The 21,829-nt window shown below is 38.1% G+C and overlaps 1 protein-coding gene across 3 annotated transcripts in view; it reads right to left on the reverse strand.

The window, feature by feature from the left end:
• The window catches only part of LRBA (LPS responsive beige-like anchor protein), a 503,590-nt gene that overhangs the window by 8,919 nt on the left and 472,842 nt on the right, over positions 1 to 21,829 (reverse strand). For all 3 annotated transcript variants that reach the window (XM_053911800.1, XM_024569215.3, XM_045202618.2), the window contains exons 52-53: positions 21,244 to 21,399; positions 14,764 to 14,931 (exon numbers count right to left, since the gene is read on the reverse strand). In XM_053911800.1, the coding sequence (XP_053767775.1) occupies positions 14,764 to 14,931; positions 21,244 to 21,399 (324 nt within the window). The remainder of the gene's footprint in view (positions 1 to 14,763; positions 14,932 to 21,243; positions 21,400 to 21,829) is intronic.

Genomic DNA, 21,829 nt, shown 5'->3' on the forward strand with positions numbered 1-21,829 from the left:
GCGCCCTCCACAGGTGGCAGGGGCCATCCCGGACCTCGGCCACACCAGAGGAAACTGATTGAGAAGAAACCCACACCTGACTGCCCCCGCAAGGAAAGGAAAACGATGACCGGCCGTGTTGTGGCCTGAGGCGTGCAGAGCCCCAAGGAGAAGTGGAATTCCACATTCAGACTGAAGGATACTATTTTAACACTAAACTAGTCCTCTACTTTTATGTGAGTCACTAAGACCGGGACACAAAAAGCCTTTATAAATGGGACTGGGGAGCAGGACTGTCAGCGTCCTGAGATTTCCTAGATCTGGACCGGTGTTACAGCGCTACTGACAAGCGGTTCTGTGTAATCCAGATGGGGCCGATGCGCTGGAAAGTGGGTCACTGCTTTCTGCGGAAAAGAGTAACGTGCCACCCTGACCCCAGACACTTGCAACAGTCCTGCACTGAGGAGAGAGAGCTGGTCGGTCAGGGAAAATCTAGCAAAAAACTTTGTCCTTGGAAAGGCCAAAAAATTAACTCCAAAGCAGTGGTTTTTTCATGGGTCAACAGGTTCTCTGAAATTTTATGCAAAATGTACGTGCATGCCTATGTCATTCTGCGGGGGCTGGGGGAGGTAAGGAAAATGGGTTTTACGGAACGCACAGAGATCCACAACCAAAAGTAGGCAGGGTGCCTCCGCTGTGAAGACACCTCCCAGGGAACCTGCTGCTCCTTCCCGCCCGGCCATTACACTACACGTGATCACCACAGGGTGGTACTGGACCACAGCGTCTGCCTTGGCTTTGGGGACGGTGGTACTTAGGAGTGAGATTTAAGTAGGAGGGCAGCACATCCAACTCCGCACCACACTGGCTGTGCTGCGCACGGTGAGACCCTGGGGCTGGCCCAAGTGCTCTGTGACAAGCGGAGACCTCAAAAGACCCATGGAAAGGCCATGGGATGGGTGCATAGGTTGGTTTCATTTCATTCCAAGTTAAAAAACTTCTTTGAGGAGGTTTTACTCTGATTACAAAGTTTACTTGACTTTTTCCAAACAAATAATTTGTCACAAGGGCAACTCTTTTTTTCTCAAAAAGGATACAAATTTGGGAAAATACTTAAGAAAAAACACACAATTTAAGTCAATCTAAACTACTTAATTTTCTGTTAGAGCTAAGACTTGCGACTAAAATAAGAAATTGATGTTATGTTTTTAAAAAGCTACCAGTACTTTAGCCTCTCTCTCTCATATAGGTTCATATAGAATCACACAGGCTTCTCTCTTTCCCAAGAACCTCTACATTCCACAGAAGTACCTACCATGTTATTTTTGAAATTAATGCCTAATTATATTGGCAACTTATTTAAATCAAGAATTAAAACCATTAAGATCTAAGGCATACATTTGCAGTGATTGTTCCTTTTCTGTTGTCAGAAGCTGCCATTTTAGGGGGTGAGTGGGTGAGATTTGTTTTCATTTGAATTGTCTTGGACTTCCTCAATGGCGAAGGGCGGTCTGAAGGACAGCCCACGGAGGCCAGCGCGGCCTGAGTGCCGGCAATGGGCCGGAGGACACTGGCACTGAGGCACGTCTGTGCTCACTCTTTGTTTTCTAGATCTAAGGGTATTTTCTCAGGAGTGTGGGGAGGAAGTGAGAAGGCTGCTGTCAACCGTGTTTCTTTAATGTAAAGAGTTGAAATACTCAGAGTTTCCTGTGGCTATAAAGTTGGAGTTTAGAATGCCTCATTGATTGACCCCATAAAGTGGGTTAAGGCAAAAGCATTCCTTTTTGCAAACTCATAATTAAAATTTTAAGAAATACGCTTTACTTGCCAAATACTAGTTTCCAATTATCCACACTATACCAATCATTTTTCCCTCCACAAATCAGAAGACACACACACACACTATGTAATTTCAAAACTGAAGAAAGATTTTTCTTTTCCTAGGGCCCAATCTCCAAATAAAGGACTGTTCAATGCTAGGACTCTGGCTCCAAAATTTGGCAAAATGTTCCCTAACCCAGGAAGCAGGTCAGACAGTTCAGGAAATACGAGGGGGGGGGGGGGCGCAGAAAGGAAAGGAAAAGAAAAACAACAAATTAAAAGCATAAGGGTAGACTTATAATCACCGGGTTCTTCTCAGGTAACTGGTTTCACAAACACTGACTGGATTTCCAGTAAAAAGATTGTGCTACTTCCCTTCCCTCCCTTTAGGAAATGCACATTAATGGCCTTTAAAAATCCACCTATAACACTGTAAGGAGAAATGTCACTTCCTCTAAGAAAAGCTGTTTCCAGTCCTGTTTAAGGACTGACCTTTGTATTCCCTTATGATCTGCTGTGTGGGTTGAGTGAGTGGTCTTTTTATTTTCTCATTAAAAAATCTGTTCAAAATAAATACTTGTTGGATCTTTACAAATGCCAAGAGACAAATATTTTAAATATTAGTATTTCACTATAGCAAATAGAATGATATGACATGGGATTTAAACCCGATAGGTCCAAACCGCATTTGACATATTTCTGGAACGACAGCTAAGGGTAGGGCTGTAATCAGAGGGAGAACACAGGCCTTTTTTTGTGGCTCACGGAACCTGTACCTCTGCAGTCACGTGGCTCTATAAAACCCTGATCCACAGAAAGGGAAAGGCAAGCCTTTCTGCGTGCAAAGCCTAGAAACACAATCTAGGAAGCACCTAACTCCTCCTCTCTGCAGCACTCACCTAGACCTGCTCCTCCCAACCACTCGTCAGCACACAGTTAACACTGGGGGGTGGGGTCAGCTCAAAAAAGACAATACTGGCCATATGTTACTTTTTCAAGGACCCCCAAAGCTATCACCATCTCTCACTGAAGTCACCAAAACAAATAAATATTGGGGCGGTGGCGGAGTCTTCTGGAAAATATCAAGCTAATTCTTTGATAAAAATTTGCAGTAGTTAATGGATATAAAAAGTCTCTACTTTTATTTTCTGAGATAGTAGGATCTACCAAAAGTTCGATCCCAAAGCAGAACAGATTCCCTTGAGAACCGCTAAAGTCTTAGTGCTTGAAAAATCGTCATGGCTTTCAATAAAGCTGAGAGAAAGATTTATCTTGCTGCTACTTTAAGGGGCTACACTTCAAACTCATCTTAGAGTTAAAGAAAACTAGCAAGAGAAAGAGGGCAGACTCTCGGACTGCTTTGAAAAGCTGGAGCAATTACTTCAAAGGAAAGGGCGCCTTTGTCCCGAGAGCAGGTTTACGACTACTGATGCAAATCCCAACCAAAGGCTGAAAGGGGTCCTCCGCGCATCTTTAAGGACGGCCTCAAAGGAAGATGAACAAGTTGAAGGAGATTAAAGACGGCCCAAATCCTGCCACGGATACCCACACACACCAGTTTTCGCTGATGTGCTCTTCTCCGTGCGTGACGCTGCGTAGCAGCACCGCCTTACACACTGCTGCACGGGCCTGGCCCGCGTGTAAGCCACATGAGACTTAGTGCCCACTTAGCATCTGCACTGGATCTGTGTTGAAAAATATGTTTTATGCCATTAGGCAGAACAAGTGTTTTTACTAAAGGTTTTTCTTGGGCGCCCTCATAATACTAACTGTATTTCTCTATCAGATGGACTCTGAGCCACTTAAAGTTGTACCTGAAAAGAAGAACAAACAGTAATCTCTTTAGTGTCCTGCTCGTTAGCATCCAATGAGAAAAATATTTCAAAAGGTCTGTCTCCACTAAGGAACGGGGATTAATAATCCAGGTAAAAATAGACCTGGCACATGTTTTTGGCAAATCCTGAGTCACATTTAAAAAAACGAATCATGTGCTTGGTATTTCTGGCATCATCTTGTCAGTCTCATGAAAATTAAATTACCTTAAAATGCACTGCAGAGTTTTCATTAGCCATTTAAATACGTTATTAGCAGTGAGAGAATCCCTTCATCCATTCACCATTTTTCTAATACACCAGTTATAAAACAAAGTGCAGTTCAACATTTCCTTATTCTTAGTTTTATAGAAATGAAACTAGTTCTTCCAACTAATACTTAGCGATTTTCAACTTTTTAAATCTCATGGCGCACACAAACTAATTACTAAGATTCTGTGGCACACCCAAACTTTTAGTTATTACCAATCTGACACACACAAAAAGAGGTATAATTTTGATTCATTCACAGCGGACAACTACTGTCGCATCGGTGGCTGTCATTTGTTTAAATTCGACAGTCTGAGGGAACAGAGGTCAGCGCCCCTGACTGCACAGTCAGGTTCTGCGTGTTTTAAAAATTCTTGCGGTGCACTGGTTGCAAACAGCTGGTTTAAAAGATTCCTGGGCCAGAAGCTAACATTTCCAATTTATTTACTCACTTAATAAATTCACTTAGTACATTTATTGGGTATATTTTATGTGTGATGCACTGTGGAATCAAGAAGGGGAGTAAAATATGGCCTGTATGTGTAAGTGACTTGATTTTAAATGGTCATTGGATCATGTTTTGTTGAACTTCCCATAAACTTGCAAAAAATAAGTAATTATATATAATTATATATATATTTACATATATATGTAATTGGAAAGTTCCAAAAGGCATACTATTACAGAAGTCCAAACTACTTATAGCAGCTGAATTTTAAAAAATTAATATTTAACATCAATTAATAATAAAGTCCCCAAATGAAAACAACTGATATAATTTTCCACATTAGTAAAATCAACACCAAAATATGAAATCTGGCTTTGTTAAAAAAACAATCATTTCAATAGAGTACTCATTTTGAAAGAAAATGTTAAAAACCTAAATACATAATTATTATATACATTTAAAAAATCTATTGTACATTATATACCAGTCATTTCCTAAAGATGGATAGTTCTGTGCTGCACATGCCTTTTGTCCCATTGTAGTTACATTTTGACAACTTGAGAGCATTCATTGAGGGGAAAAAACAATCATGTAAAAATTGAATACTCAGCTTTCTCACGTGGCTCACCTTAGTGGTAAAACAAGAAAAGAGTGACTTTTCTTAAGTGGAAATGAGGCTAGTTAAATGTTTCTTAAACCTGTCCCATTCACGTCCTAATTTTTCTTTTGTCTTAATTCTTCCTGAATTTTTTGGGGTGACACTGATTAATAAAATTACAAGGACTGTCCAGAGAAAGTCCGGTGATTGTGAATGTAACTACAACGGTTTACATGGCTGGATACCTGTGGACAGACCTCCTCATACATACGTTTCAGGACTACCATTCTCTAACACATCATCTGCATGTTGTACTGTGTGCTCACCACCCAAAGTCAAGTCTCCTTCCATCACCATTTATCCCCCCTTTACCCTCTTCCACCTCCCCCACCTTCCTTTCCGTCTGGTAAACACCGTACTGTTGTCTGTGACAATGTTTTTCCTTCAACTTTTGCACCCAGCCCCTCAACCCCTTGTCCCTCTGACAGCTGTCAGTCTGTTCCTCTGTACTTCCCAACGGGCCTTATACACTATAATTTAATTATGCAAAGAGAAACTATCTGAAATTTGTTCTATTCATTCTATCTCCAGCAACTCTTCCCCCTCCTCTCCATTCATCATGGTCTCTTTGGTGAAAAAAATGTGAATTTGGTTAAACATACAGACTACAGAAAAAAGCTGTGGCTACATTAAGGGTGTGGCAACCATCAGGTAGTAAATTTGGGTAGCTTCCTCTTGTAAATAATATTAGAATTATTAATGCAAGACAAGGTAATACTGGTATAAAAATCAATTATAATTAGTAATCTCGGTTTATAATCTTTTCCCTCTCTCTGATATATGTAGTTATATATAACATGCATGATATATATAATTTATGACAATGGAACCATCCTCTAAGACTACATTAGAAAATGGGTTTGCATAGACATGCACCTGTAATTGTATACATTAAGTATAACCCTTAGTGTGTAACAATGAAAAAATACAAAACCCTATCATGACATACGCTTCCACAAGAACGCAGTATAACAAAATCACCTCCATAGTGTCCTTTGTAGATGCTGAGAGCTTTAGCGACAGGGTTGCATCACATGGTGTCCACCTGAGAGTCCAGTTAAAGCACACTGAAAACGCAGTGCAGCTCAGCGGTTAAGAGCGGCGCCGCTGGCCTGGAGACCTGAGTTTGGATCCAGGCTCCGGCACTGCTGGCTCTGTGACCCGCCTCGGGCAAGATCTCATAGTTAGAGTAGGATGCAGGAGCTTCAAGGTCCGGAGAAAAAGTAAAGGCATATTTATAATCCTTCTGCGCCTCAGCTCTAAAACAAGGGCAACAGTAGTGACCACGCAGGACTACTATGAGGATTAAGGAATTAGCGTGTGAAGCGCTTAGCATGGTGCCTGGCATGCGGGGAGCACCCTGTATGTAGCAGCAGCATGATGCACGTTTTCACCCCCGTTGTCGACACTCCTGTCAGAAAAAGTATAATATCTACTGCTGGGCTGCATAACGCCAATTAGAAATGGTTATTATTATTATTACTACTACTACTACTACTACTACTACTACTACTACTATTGATCAAGGAGAAAACAGACCTTGATTTATAAAACTTACACTTTGATTTCTCCCATTCATCCTTTTCCTAGACTTCCTAACCTCCCCTGACCATCCATGTACATTCTGACACAACTACTAGTATCTAGAAGCTTAGAGCAGGAAGTGAAGGTACATTGCAATAACTAGGTATTTTTCTCCCAAATATCTTTTATTGTCTCTGATTATCAAAGTAATACATGCTTAAGAGAAACCATTAAGATAAATTAGTAAATTGTAAAGAATATGATGAAAAACTGCCTCCGAAGTGCACTATCTGTCTATAAATAACCAGTGCTAAGATTGTGTTGGCTGCCATTCCAGACACTTTTCTGTGCAAAAACACACACAGGACACAGGGTACGCACACACGGCCGAAGACGTCTAAGATATACTGTACACACAGGCTGGTGACCTTGTACACTGAACAACACAGAGAACGCATCCTTCCACATCGGTGTCACAGACCCTAACTCGTTAATGGCCACACAGCGTTTCATCGTGTGGACCTATCGAAGCTAACTGACGTACTTATCTCTTCCTACTTCCTTGAGATTTTTAATTTTTGATTCCCCATTGAGGGGCTTGTCGCTGGCTCTAATTCACTGATAGCTTTGTAGCTGCATACGGGCATCTAGTAACATAAACAGTATAAACTTCTGCGTCCAAGTTAGAACAGGTACTGAAATGCAACCTTATCCATATTCGTTGATATGCAACATTATGATTTTATGAACAGTAATCAAAATTTAAAACTATTTTTATCTATCCTAAATACCCAAGTCACATGAAATTCTTTTTAAGATGTCCTCCTTAACATTTTTAAGCTTACTTTGTCAAAGATAAATAAATTAGGCTCTAGTGAGAACTATAGAGGATTTTCACATCTTTAGCTATTTGAAACATTCTGGATTTGACCCCAAAAGCAAAGGCAACAGAAGCAAAAAAATAAACAAGTGGGGCCTAAATCAAAAGGAAAAGCTTCTGCACAGCAAAGGAAACCATCAGCAAAATGAAAAAGCAACCTATGGAATGGGAGAAAATATTTGCAAATAATAATCTGATAAAGGGTTAATATCCAAAATATATAAAGAACTCATACAACTCAATAACAAAAAACTAAGAAAAAAACCCAGAAAAACAATCTGATTAAAAATGAGCAGAGGATACAAACAGACATTTTTCCAAAGACATACAGATGGCCAATAGGTACATAAAAGGTGTTCCACATCATTAATCATCAGGGAAACGCAAGTCAAAACCACAGTGAGTATCACCTTAACACTCACTGGAACGGCTATTATCAAAAAGACAAGACACAACAAGTGTTCCCAAGGATGTGGAGAAAAGGGAACCCTTGGCACTGTTAATGTAAGTTGGTGCAGCCACTAAGAAAAACAGTTACAGAAGTTCCTCAAAACATTAAAAATAGAACTACCACATAATCCAGCAATTCCACTCCTGGGTATTTATCCAAAGAAAACAACCACACTAACTTGAAAAGATACCTGCTTCTGCTGTGTTCAGTGCGGCATTATTTACAGCAGTCAGGCATGGAAACAACCTAAGTGGCCAGAGATGGATGAATCGATAAAGAAAGTGGTTTATATACACAACAGAATATTGTTCGGCCATTAAAAAAAAGGAAAGGAAATTCTGCCATTTGAGACAATATGGATAGACCTGGGCATTATGCTAAGTAAGTCCGACAGAAAAAGACAACTGTAGAATCAAATTTATATAAGAAATATTAAAAAAGCAAACAACAACAACAAGAAAACCCTCATAGATACAGAGTACGGACTGGTGGTTGCCAAAGGCAGGAGTGGGGGAAACAGGCAAAGATAGTCAAAGGTAGAAACTTCCCCATATAAATAAGTCAGTCCTGGGGCGGTAATGGACAGTGTGTGGCTGTAATTAACGCTGTACTGTGTATCTGAAAGTTGCCAAGAGATCTTAAATGTTCTCACGAAAGGGAAAAAAACTGTGTAGTGATAGATGTTAACTAGACATATTATGGTGATCATTTTGCAATATACACATATATCAAATCATTATGTTGCACACCTGAAACAAATATAATGTTGTATGTCAATTATCTCTTAGGTAAAAAAAAGAAAACATCTGGGTCCCCCCAACCAGGAAATAGAGCGATCTCTCAGCTGTAGGAAGTTCCCAACTACAAGAATAAAAGCTCAAAAGCTCAACAGTCATGAAGCCCTACGCCATGAGACGGAGGACAAGTTCCAAGGACCGTTTTTTCAAATCCAAAAATCAGAAGTCTGACTGAACCCACTTCAATGAGAGAAAAAGTAAGATAGGGAAATTGCCACTTTGTAAAAGAAATCAACAGAAGCATCTAAATACTTACTTTGATGTGAAATGGGTCTCTCTTCATAATTCTCAGGAATACCTAGAGTATAGTGTGAGGTACATCTGCACAAGGCTGTCATGTAATTCTTCCAACGAAGCCAGCTTTTTAGAAGGTGATAAAGTCAGTATGTTTTTCCAGGAGGTATCAATTAAATGTATCCTTAGTAGTTCTATAATAACGTCACACACACACACACGTATACATGTACTCATGCAATATTCTGAGAGCAGAAGAATCCCGTTAGGCTTCAAAGGTGGGGGAAAAGTAGCTTACTATTTCAGACTATACTCAGTCCTAAGTAAATGAAAGAAGACATTCAGAATTTTCTTTGAGAGCCTATACAGCCACGATACTTAGTTGACTAAAGGGAATCTGTACCTTCTTAGATTAACTCCAGCATTTGTTTGAAATTATATTTTCTATCTGAGCATAAAGTATTAGACAAACAACTTTCTCTGGTGTGGCACTATGAAAGTCTACATATAAAGACACTCAGTTTCAATTTGAGGGCATAAATCATCAGTTCTTCTGTGCTCATATTTATACGGTTTTAGCCTACGGGCTGAATGGTATAGTCATTTTTCTCTGCAACTAAACAAGGTAAATAAATGTGATATATTGGCACATCACCCCACCACTCTGCATATGGTGCACATTAGGGTTGTATTCATTTGCCATATGAATATAATTCCTTTTACCACATCTACTATTAGTTACAAGCAGTAAATACAGAGTTGTTTTGCTGGAACTCGAGGGCCTGCATTACATCATGGAGCACTAAACATCCTGCTCCTTCTGGAGAATTTCATAGATGTAGTTTTAATGTCACCTGAACTCGAACACTGCCAACATATTGTTTCAAACCCTACTTGATGAATTCTTCAAGGAAAAAAAAATACAGGGCAGCCTTAGTGTTAGCGCAACAGTGCACACCGAAACCAGAGCCACGAGGAAAGCCCCTGACGAGGTACACGCAAGGACACACGTTGCTGACAAAGAGGAGGATCAGGAGTCCCGTCCCAGACACGAAAGGGCCGCCTGTTGCAAGCACTGCTTTCAGACTCAGAATCTAGTGAATGTAAGAGACCTAAAACTATCACCCAAATGATTTCTTCCAACTGTAGCTTCCTGAAGACCTGCGATCAATGAGAATTTCTATCTCACGACGAACTGTGATGCTTTGTTTCATTAGGCATGTATTTTGCTTACTTTTTCCTTAAACAAAATATTTATTATTGTTTCAAATCCAGATCAATGGCATAGGGCAAATGAAGAAAGAAAGTCTGCTGTTTTACAAACTCTTATGGTTGAGCACAAATGCACGTATCTGGACATTTGTGAGCCATAAATAATATTTACATCCCAGGCATTAAAAACAAAGCACACCTGTCTTATCAAGGACTGATTCTCCCATTTATAAACACCAAGTGCCCAAGTGCATCCAGCAGATGGTGCTCTAGGACATGTACAGTTTGTGTCACAGCTACCTTATTTTGGCAAGACAAAGAATAAGGATTTATCAGTGGCTTCAATAAAACATAGTAGGCTTTATGATAAAAAAACAATTTCTAAATATGTGAACAAACTATACATATGCACAAGACGTGCACAGGGGCAACCAGTAAATAATTCACACCTGGAGGATACTACCTCTGTTACAGACTTGATGAGCAGTCTATATAGTACATATCAGCGGTATTTATGGTCATATGGCAAGATCATTCTAAATTCATTAAAAAAAATTTAGAATGCCTTAAAGTTAGAATTCATTTTTAATTATAGCAGGAATGTCTCATTAGGGTGATACTGGTAAAATTAACAACGGTAGGATTTACGGTAATGACTTGGAGTGATTGATGAGAGTCGAACAAAATGAAGTTTCAGAGAGAAAAAAAGCAGGGCAGCTATGGCATACAGTACTTTAACAAACAGCTCTGTGGTCTGTTAGTGCGAGCCTTGTGGTTAATAAAACCTTCTTTCTAATTAACGGTGCTGAAATATTCTTAAAGAACAGAATCCCGGTGTTATGAAAAAAAACCTAGTTGTTTTTTTTTTTTTCAGTAGACGCCATTCCCATAAAGGAGAAAGCTGACATAGATTAGCATGTCTGATTGCAAAGAGAAAAAAAAAATGCCACCTTTCAATCAAATCAAAACCAGAATGTGAGAATGGAAAACTACTTTACCGAAATACTCCACACAAAAATCTATGCAACACCCTCACAATCAGCAACCATTTGCTTCTAAAGCTAAAAACTGTGGCTTTTAAGAAATTACTCAGATACCTAAAAATACTTAAGTATCTACTATTAATAAACATTTAATTTTATGATCTCTTAATATACTATAAAATGTGGACAAATAACAACTGTTTTGTAAATTTTCATCTTCAGTATAGGATCATTTCGAAGTGCTAAAGGATTTAAGTGTCAGTGCAACGCGCTGGGAAACATTTTCTCCACCATTTGGAAATGGACAGGCTGGGCAGTCTTTCTTAGAAGGAAAAAGGAGTATTTCACAAAAAGCATTTCGGTGGACAAGATTTGGTCCTGAAACACACAGGGCACCTGGGCAGAGAGATGTTCCCAAACAAAAAACATCTTTCACTGAAATGTTTTTGGTTGATTTTACTTAAAAAATTCACAACTAAATGGAATCCGACCTCAATTTTCTTCTCGTTGAGAAAACTGCATTCCACAGGAGATAACTATCGCAAGACGGCAGAGTCAAAGATGGAAACCTATGTGCTGCACAGGAAACAAGGCTTTTGCCACAGAGTCTAGGCGGATTTCACAGAACACGTGCATCCTTTCATCTGCCCCAATTTACGCTACATGTAGATTCCACCCAGTTGGAATTAGCCTGATGTTTCCCAGGCAGTTTTCATATTAATATCGTGCAACATGATTTAAAAAATAGTAATAAAGCTATCAACTTTACACAGAGCACTAAGATTCGTAGAAAATGGTGTAGGCTTACAACCCTAGCTAGTAAAATTACTAGCTCATTGTCATAATTTCTTAAGTAAAAACAAAACACTTGAATGAGACCTATGAAATGCAGAAAATGCTACAGCCTAGTTTTCTTTAATTTCCCCATTTTCCCTTCGAGCAAGAAAAAGTCTAAATTCAAAAATTTCAGTTGAGGCATGTATGCACTTAGAGACCACACTGCAATCACATGCACACAAGCCTGACCGTTTCTGAAAGGACAGGCACACGGCCTCCAACAGATACAACATAGGAATAAGCACAGCCTGAAAGTCCTCATCTGAAAGGCTCTGACTTCGGCAGCTGCATCACGGAGCCATCAGTGAGCCAGGGGCTTATAAAATCCAATCCAGCTTGCATGAATGTTTAAAACACATGGTGAAAATGTCTTTTTTTTGTGTGTCATTTTGTTTTGAAAAGCTTAGACTGGCTTGTTCATTTTTCTATTCTAATGTGTGGAAATTCTCATTATGTGAAAAAGTGCCTATTTGTCTTTCTCCCAGATCCTCCCTTCAAAGCTAAAGCAAAATAAAATTGGGACATCAGACACTAGAAAAAGGCCAGAAAGGACGAGTTTCCCTTTGAGAAAGGTAATTTAATTTAGTCAAGATACATTATAATTTTCTAAAATTTTTATTAGCTGTGCTGTTACTCTTTTATTTTCTTTGCATGACCAGCACTGCTAGGAGTTAACGTCCACCATACTGCAGACAATGAGAGGGTACAGATGAAGTGCTTTATGAAAAATACAACATTGTAATATACACTCTAATGCCAACAAGATGGTGTTTGTGCAGTGATTTATTTGCTCTAAGCATCCAGGGCTCCTGATAACACCTTAAGTCAGTTACTATTGTTGCTTTCATTTTGCAGACAAGACAGGAGGACCACAGCAAAGCTCAGAACTCAGATTTGTTTTACCCCCAAATCCAGAATGTGGTCAATTCTACTTGATTCATTTTGGTAGAGGACATGAATGTAAAAATCACCTCTAGGGTGATTCATAAGGTATTTAGATATATAAAAATATATTTTATCCTCCTGGAAAAGCTGAATATTTTTAGTTTTAAAATATGCTTACATCTGTGTAATGTAACAATTACCTATACATGTAGCTATAAGCCTTTAGCTACTTCTCAGATTACAGGTTGGTAATAACATATAGAACATGATTAGGTTAAGGTGAAAAAAAAAAATTTTCCCTTGCATTTGAATAGCTGTATGTGCATGAAACATCATACACTATTTTAAGGCAAGAAGAAGTTCTTCCTCAATTTTTTTCAGCTAAATAACAAATTGATATATTTATTATGTATGTCAAATCTAGGTTTTTGCCTGAGTTAATTTAGTGAATCTCGATAACTGAATTTGTAGACACAGGGAAAAAAAGAAACCACAAGTAGCGTCTCATCCTAAAAGGTCAGAAAGGAAAATGAGTGGAATCTAAGGATCCACAATGAAAAGAAGATGGAGTACTTTTCAAAAGAATGTGAAAACCAAAATCCCTAAAGTTTACATATTTTAAAATATTATAACTGTTTGTAAAATGGACACGTCTGTGTAAATATATGAAATGCACACATGCACACACTATCCCCCACGCAGACACGCCCTAAAGTCTGATCTGATCACGGCTGTATTATCCATAGCATCGCAGCCTTCAAGTTATTTTTTTATATTCTATTTGTATAGGGAATTACCTGTGATTTGATTAAAATACGTAATTACAGTAGAGGTTCACTGCATAAAAACCACTCCAAAGAAAATACAAACAAAGCAGAACCAGCTTTGATAAAATACTTTGCATAGACATCTTTTAACATTGGACTGGCTTTCAATGGCAAGATTTCACCTCCATACAGAGAGCACACACTTAATAAGCACAACGTGAAGATGTCAACCCAAAATACGACAGACTTCGGTGTACTCGGCCTGTTCCGTGGTCTGGGCCCGAGTGACAGAGCACCACAGGATTCAGTTCAAGTAATCGGGAACAACACGATGCTTCCTTAACCAAATGCATGGCGATTTGTTTTACATTAAGAAACTGTAAATATTTAAGAGCAGCTAAAGAGCTCTGCCTCGTGAAGTAAAAATCTAAAGCTATTTTTGCAGGAACTCTTCAGTGTTGTCATAATCATTTTAATTAAATTCTCATTTTTCAGGTGGTCCCTTTAATTGTTTTTTCCTACTTCTTAATGTGTTTTTCTAAAGCCATTTCTTTTCTGCAGCTGTGTGCGATTGGTTTTAATGGTAGCTGCTTCCTTTTTTGCCTTCTGTGAATTACAATTTTAAATGGTTACACATTTTTTGTTTTACTGCCTTCAGCATAGTTTCATAAAGATGTTTAAGGCTGTTGGTGAACATTTCCATTTCCCATCTGAAAAACCAAGAGCCATTTGAATATTCCATATTGGCCTTTTATGACCTGCTTTACCTTTTAATATGGAAATGACGGCATATTTTTTATAAAGACGGTTTTTTCCCATGAAATTATCATTTTTTTGCTCTTTTAAAATATGAATTCAATAAACAAGATAATATGTGATTGTACTTTTTATGTTTATCTTATTGTTCGTGAATGAAACACCTCGATTTTACGTGACGACAGCCATTTACAATGAAGAACTAGCAGTTTCAGATCATAAGAATAACTCACAGAATGAAAAGTCAGGCTTCACGCTTGGATGTGAATCATCAGTGGTCACAAAACGTCAATGACGAGGCTATCCAGACCTTTCTTAAATTTTAAGTAAGAAATTAAAACTACTTGATAATTCAGTTTCACTTTCCCCATGATGAAAATGATAACATCACTGCAAAATGTTATTACATGTTGCTTGTAAAAGTTTACTTATAAAGTAAACTGTACTTACTGCCTGGGTTATCTCCAATCCCACTGCTTTTCCCATTCCAGTACCAGAGCAGAAGGGTTGCATCCCGTGATCCCGAGAGAATGTAGCAATTTCCCCCGATATATGACTCAGAACGGGTGAGGCAAGTGACGACATCCCAATGGCCAAACACAACTTGGACCAATTTGCCTGAAAGACACAACAATTTTCTTTAAAATTGCTATTAATTTTTTAAAATTTCCAGTGAGCATTTCACTTAATAAGATCATAAAGCCTTATTAACCCAGATTCTGATAATTCAGATTTTACAATAATATTTGATCTAGTCCAACCTAAAAGTTTTCTTTGGGTAGTAACACAAACAAAAAAACCCCAACTGAATGGTGATAATAATGTTTTTGAAAGGCTAAAACTATTTCTTGCTTTTTAATTTAATTAATTAATTAATTAATTTGTAGAGGGAGGGGAAGGGAGGGAGAAAAAGAAGGAGAGAAACATCCATCAGACACCTCTTGCATGTGCCTGGACAGGGGACCGAACCCATAACCCAGGCATGTGCCCTGACCAGGAATCCAACTAGTGACATTCCGCTTTGCCGGATGACGCCCAACCAACTTGACCACACCAGTCAGGGCAAAAGGCAAAGGCTAGTTCAATTCAAACAAGGATATTTAAGGACCATGATACCATATTATTATAACAGCTACGATAAGTTACTAATGAATCATACCTACTGATGAAACGCCCAGGAGAACCCTTATTTGGAACCATTTCCACATTGTCCTCAGTTACTCTATGTGATTCAAAGCACAACAAAACCTAGCTGCATTTGTCTAAGTACTGTGTGATTCAGACGCCACTAATACAAACCCATCTCTGAACTAGTAAAGATTTGCTGTATTTCTTCTTTTTGAAGTGATCTATACAAGGACAGTGTAAGTCACTTCAGACAGCTTCTGTGTTTTCAAATCAGGATTACATGAACTCAGTTTTGATAAAAGGACTAATATATTGCGGTTGCAATCTGAACCAGGTCATTCTTTCTTTGATTTAATTTAATCTGAATAATGAAAATTCCTTGCGTGGGGTTGATGACGAAATCAAGATTAGGGCAGTTTATGCAATGGCAAAGACTGGGGATGGTGGGGAGGAACCCAATAAAATTACTACACATCTAGGGCTTCGAACACAGGATGGATTATTCACAGAATGATGTCAGAAGGAAGTCAAGCCCCTACCTTTTATTATCTTTGTTTGATCAGATATGGTATTTATAATTCACCCAAACTTGTCCAAAGAATTGAATACCTACAGCAGGCTTTCCCTTACATCCTAATAGTTTTTAGCTAAAAATTTTTTTTGCAATGTCTACAGAATTTTAAAATGGATGTCACAGAATGTCTACCCTTAATATTCATAATGAGTTTTTTTATCAGTGTTTCAGTGGCATCACAAAAATTGTAACTCGAATGTTCAAGGGAAAAAGAGCACTAAGCTGGAAAAACACTAGTATGACTAAAAAGTTTGTGTGTTTAACTTGGAACACATCATAACCTATTTATAAGCTTAAAGTCTCAACCAAGTATTGGCATCTAAGTGTATTTAACTTTTTTAAAAATAATAAATATAACTAAAAAGTATTTACATTAAATTGTTTTAATTTTCTATTTCAATAAACTCAAAGCTTATTACAAATGCTGCAAATTTAGAAATAAAATACTGAAATATACTGTATTTAAATCAGATGAAAAGTCAAATACAGTGTTTTTACTCTTGTACTAACTTTAAAATCAGATTCATTTTAATCTCAAATTGCGAAGTTAATAAAGTATATTTTCTTCTCCTGTGAATGAAGACTTTAGTCAAAGAAGGTGTTTATACTCGCAAAATGTTAATGTTCATTTCTGAATTTCTTGAGCCTTTTAAACTGACATCAAAACATTTTCTTTTAAAAAGTAGCTATATCAATAAAGAATATTGTAAGAAGAATTCAAGACTTTCTAAGATAAAAAATGTAAAATAAGAAAAGTTAAATATAAACATGTAATAATTTTCCCATCATTTACAGTTTACGTGCGGAACAAAGTGGAGAGGTTTAATGGTAAAACGGGTGGGGTTAAATTATAGGTGGGCCTTTCAAAGGAGGAGGGAGAAGTTAGGTAGGTGAATGCACTCCCACTACGGGTTAGAAAACTGAAGGTTAAATCGGTGAGTTGTAACTACTGAAGGAAACGGAACCGCAGTACTGTGATAGTAATTGACCACAGAGTACACAGAATGACTTCTGGCAAGGCCTGTACCTAAACGCTGAGAGCATGTAAACTAGGAGTGATTTAAATAGGTTGTTTAGAGTGGGCTCATTTAAGACTCGATACCCATCAATGCAGTGGGTTGCAGAACTGAGACTGAGTGAAATCACCACAATAAGATACTGGCGGTGCGTGGGGCGAGGGGGGGAAAGGCAAGCGTGCCCGCCACGTGGACCAGGAGGCTTGCAAAAGGTCAGCTATTCATTCAGTTATGTGGGTAATTTCCAACTCATCTGAGGACAAAGTGGAAAGTTCTATCTGTCAAGGTGGGATGGAGTAAATATAAGTGACAGAATTATCCAAAATTCATTTACTAATTTTCATTAAGTCATCACTGTGAATCTAGAACATCAGTGACAGGAAAATGGATACTAAATCACTGGTTTCTTTTTTAACTAAAATTTCCCATTGCTTTCGTTTTTGCCCCCAAAGTTATCACAGTGATTATTCATTCAACAAACATTTACTGAGCATCTACTAAGTGCCAAGCAGGAGGTCTTCGTACATCTATAACAGTGGTAAACAGACATGGTCCCTGCCCCCGTAGCACTGACTGTCCAGTGGGGCAGACAGACATTAAACAGACACACACAGATACATAATTAGGAACAGTGGGTAGTATTATAAAAGTACAAAGGTAGGATCGGTGAGAATAATGAGGTAGAACAAATTTAGGTTGGGCATCGGGGAAGAACAAAACGGGTGAGTGACATTTCAGTATTTATATCTAAAGGGTTTCATATTCTAACACAAACTAATTTTATTCTCTACAATTTATACTTTGGGCTCAACTCTGGAAAACATTATTTTTTTAAGTTTACTTTTTTTCCTGTTCTGGCAGCCATTCTTGGCAATATATGTTATTGCTACGAGGTTGAGGTTCACTCCTCCTAAATAAATCACAGCATATAAATACCTGCTGCTCTTTGGGTAAATTATTTTCTGATAATCTCATAAGTGTTCCTCAACCTTTATTTTTTGTTTCCTTTAATACCAGTCCACCTCTCCACACACTAATATCAAATATTACCACAAGCACTAGAATATCCCTTTTTTTTGACAGAACAAATTTTCTAGTTAATGTTTTATTTGACAGCTGTGCTACAAATAAAAAAAATCCAAGCTCAGGACTCTACACCACTGAATCTAAAATGTGGCCTGAAAATAATTCCCACTGCCGAGGGAAGGTTTTATTGTTGCCTCTGCTGTTCTGGTTGTGTCCCAAAAACATGATTTATGTTAAAAGAATTTCCTGTTACAACCGTGTTTCTTCCCTCTCCCCCTCCCAAACCTAATAAGGGAAGGATTTTTTTTTTTGGCTTATGTGCTAAAATATAATTGAATTCAACACTTGTGATAGCTTTGCCATTACATATTATTGATCATACAATTTCTCACGTGCTTCTCTGCCAAACTTAGGAGAATACATTTAATATACACATGTTGTCAAGAACGTAGTTACCCTAACTGAAGTTATTTTAAATAAAACTAACATCACAGTTTGCTTGTATACAAAATATGAAGAAAGATACGAAGACCATCATTTGAGACTTTTTCACAACTTTTATGGCAAGTATACATTTTTATTGAACAAGTCAAGTCAGCCCCATTACCGCGAAGTTTAAAATAAGGCTACTCATTATGAAAATGTTTCACACACACACACACACACACACACACTATATGAAAAAAAAACAGTAAACTGGGGGATTTGGAAAGAGGAAGAAATGTGTAGTTTATGAAGTCGGACGTAGCATGGCTGACACACTAAGAACTGAGCGTCTTCCAAATTAACCGACGACTGACAGGTAACACCTGTATGAGGTAACATGGTATAATCCCACAGGGTGCTGCATCTGGAGTCATAAAAGCTGGCTCCAACACCCAGTTCCATTCACCAGTATCTATCCACATTTCAACAAGACGCGCTTTCTAAATCTGCTTCATCACCTGAAAAAACGGGGATGAGCGCACCTATTTTGTCTGGTCCACAGGATTACTGTGAGGCTGGAACAATACGTATGTGAAAGAATTTTGTAAATTCGAAAGAACTGTGTTTAGAGTGTAAGCTTCATTTTAAGTATAACTATTACATAAAGTGAGGTTAGCTTTACAAGTATTTAATAATCAATGCCTTTTAAAAATGAACTGGAAGGACAACAACTCACAAACCCTCAAATGGCAAGACCAGAGACCGCCAGAATATATAGTTCCCCCTATCCGACATTCTGGAAAGGGCACAGTCCTACAGAGGAGGAGCAGATCTGCGGTGGCAGAGAGGAGGAAGTGGGAGCTGAGCCGACTGCAAAGGGAAGGCCCCGCAGGGAAGGCGGGGCCTGGCAGGGGGTGCGGGGCAAGAGAGCTCCTCCGCATCTTTCTTGTGGTGGAGGTTGCGGAACTCTATTCACCGTCAATACTAACGGAACTGTATGCCCAAGAATGAATGTTACTGCACAGACACGGACAGGTAATTTTCAAAATCTATAAAAAACCATTATGTACTATAGGGATGTTCAAGAAAATCTTGTAAGAGTATGAAACAATTTTAATCTGAAAATCTATGCAAACAGGAAGCACAATCGAGGTCAAATAATGTGACAGTGGTCATTACCGTAATAGTAAAAGAAAAGGTTAGCATTTAAATTTGATTATTGTATCAGAAAACATTATCATATACATACTGTAGGAAAATGTATCGATCCCCACTGCATTTTTAAAGAATTCTAGAGGAGTTTTAGGTTCAACACCATGAGTAATCAACCTCATAGACCTAAACGTGTAATAAAAGCCCAACTAATCAGAAAGATTTAAATAATGATGTTTCTGGACCTACAGAATAAAGATAAAAATTATTTTAAAAAAAACACTAGATCATCAATCTCATAAAACAAAAAATAAACAGGATCATGCCTAAAAGCAACCAGGGTTTAGCCTGTGAACAGTACATGTTCCACCTTTCCCCTCCTCTCATACTGCGATACTACTGCCATCCAAATACACTCAGGACAAACTCCTTCAGTAACTGTCAATTACCTTTTCAAGGCACTGTACGTACTAAGGCAGGATAACGGACTCACACATTTCATAAACATTATTAACAAGATTGAAAGATGACTTGCTGTAAAACATTCAATAAACTGGAAATTTCAATTAAAAACATTTAAATCAACACATCTGTAGAGTCCTGAGCAGTGTGGCTCAGTGAACTGGGCATCATCCTGCAAACCAAAAGGTTGCCAGTTCGATTCCCAGTCAGGGCACCAGCTGGGGGCATACAAGAGGCAGCCAATCAATATTTCCCTCCCTCTTCCTCCCTCCCCTTCCCTTCCCTTCTCTCTAAAAATAAATAGAATCTTAAAAAATATATTTATAGAGCTTTGCTTTAGCTGAAGTATCTACTTACACAGTACCTATCAAGTTCTAATGCATTAATATATAGTATCAACTATTTTAAAATATTCATATACACACACACACACACACACACACACACACACACACACACTATAAGTTTACTTAATCCTCTACAGTTTCTAAAACATTTTAAAGAGACTCCACTAAATTTTTCAATGTTTCTAAATTTCCTATATGCAAAAATTTATATACACTTATTGGACTGGATCTTCTGTAATAACTCCAAGTCGAGCTTGGTTTGTCCTTAAGGAAATGCATGCAAATGAATAAAGAGATTTAAACTTTTATATTTTAACAAGAGCTGTCACATAAAATCAGTAGTCAGCTACTCTTCTTCATGATAGTGTAGATTTCGGCAAGATTCTGGTCAGAATTGGGGGGAGGAAGAGTTCTACTCCCAACAAATACACCTAATGAGAATTTCTAGTAGGGAAAAGAAATCTTCTAAATAATACAAAAGTGGGAAAATACACACATATGCAAGTGTGTCCACTTATAAGATTATGCATACACATGTGTACATGGTATTTACATGCCATCCTGTGCTTTCACAATGAATCATTCATTCGTAAGCATGAGGCTTGGGTGACAAATCTACTATGCAATGCTGACTTTTAAAAACATGCTGAAGTTAACAGGAGATTGGGAAAAAGCATCTTTATTTTATGAATTTTAGAATTCTGTAATTTTTAAAAGGAAGAAGAGGAGAAAGCATTCTAAGTCTCTCAGTGTTACTTGGAGTACACTTAAGTTCACTGGTGAAGAATATAACAGGTACCTGTGTCCGTAGAGTAGACGCGGAAACTCTTATCCCAGAAGCCACAGATGAGAATATAGCGGTTGTCTGAAGTGATGACAAAGCACTGGGAATGGACTTGGATGCTCTGGTCTAAAAGGTCAGTGATTTGCCTCCTGTGCATTCCTGTATTGCTGGCTATGGGAACAGAGGAAGGGGAAAAAAAGCTTACTAAACATTCAACCCACACATGCAAAGAAATCCTGTAGTTTGTTATATTGGGGATGGAGGAGTGAGGGAGGAGAATAGGCACTTCCAAGGTAAGAATATTTGATCTTTAATTTTAAATATAGTAATATTTGAAAAACCAAATAGGAAAACACATCCGATTGTTGGAAGAACGTGGGTAGCTAAATTCAACATTGCAGTAGGAAATTTTGCCTAGAGGAAAGAAATAATAACATACTATAATTTAAAAATAGTGTACAATTCTCGGAACATGCTTTCTAGCTCTTGGGCAGGACCAAACCAGATTACAGTCTCCAGGCTGCATCCCAGTTAGGTTTGTGTTTCTGACAATCTCATTACATCTGTTGCTATGAGAATGGATTCCTGTTGTGACAATCTA

Source organism: Desmodus rotundus, chromosome 9 (assembly GCF_022682495.2).
Source record: "Desmodus rotundus isolate HL8 chromosome 9, HLdesRot8A.1, whole genome shotgun sequence".
Taxonomy (NCBI): Eukaryota; Metazoa; Chordata; class Mammalia; order Chiroptera; family Phyllostomidae; genus Desmodus; species Desmodus rotundus.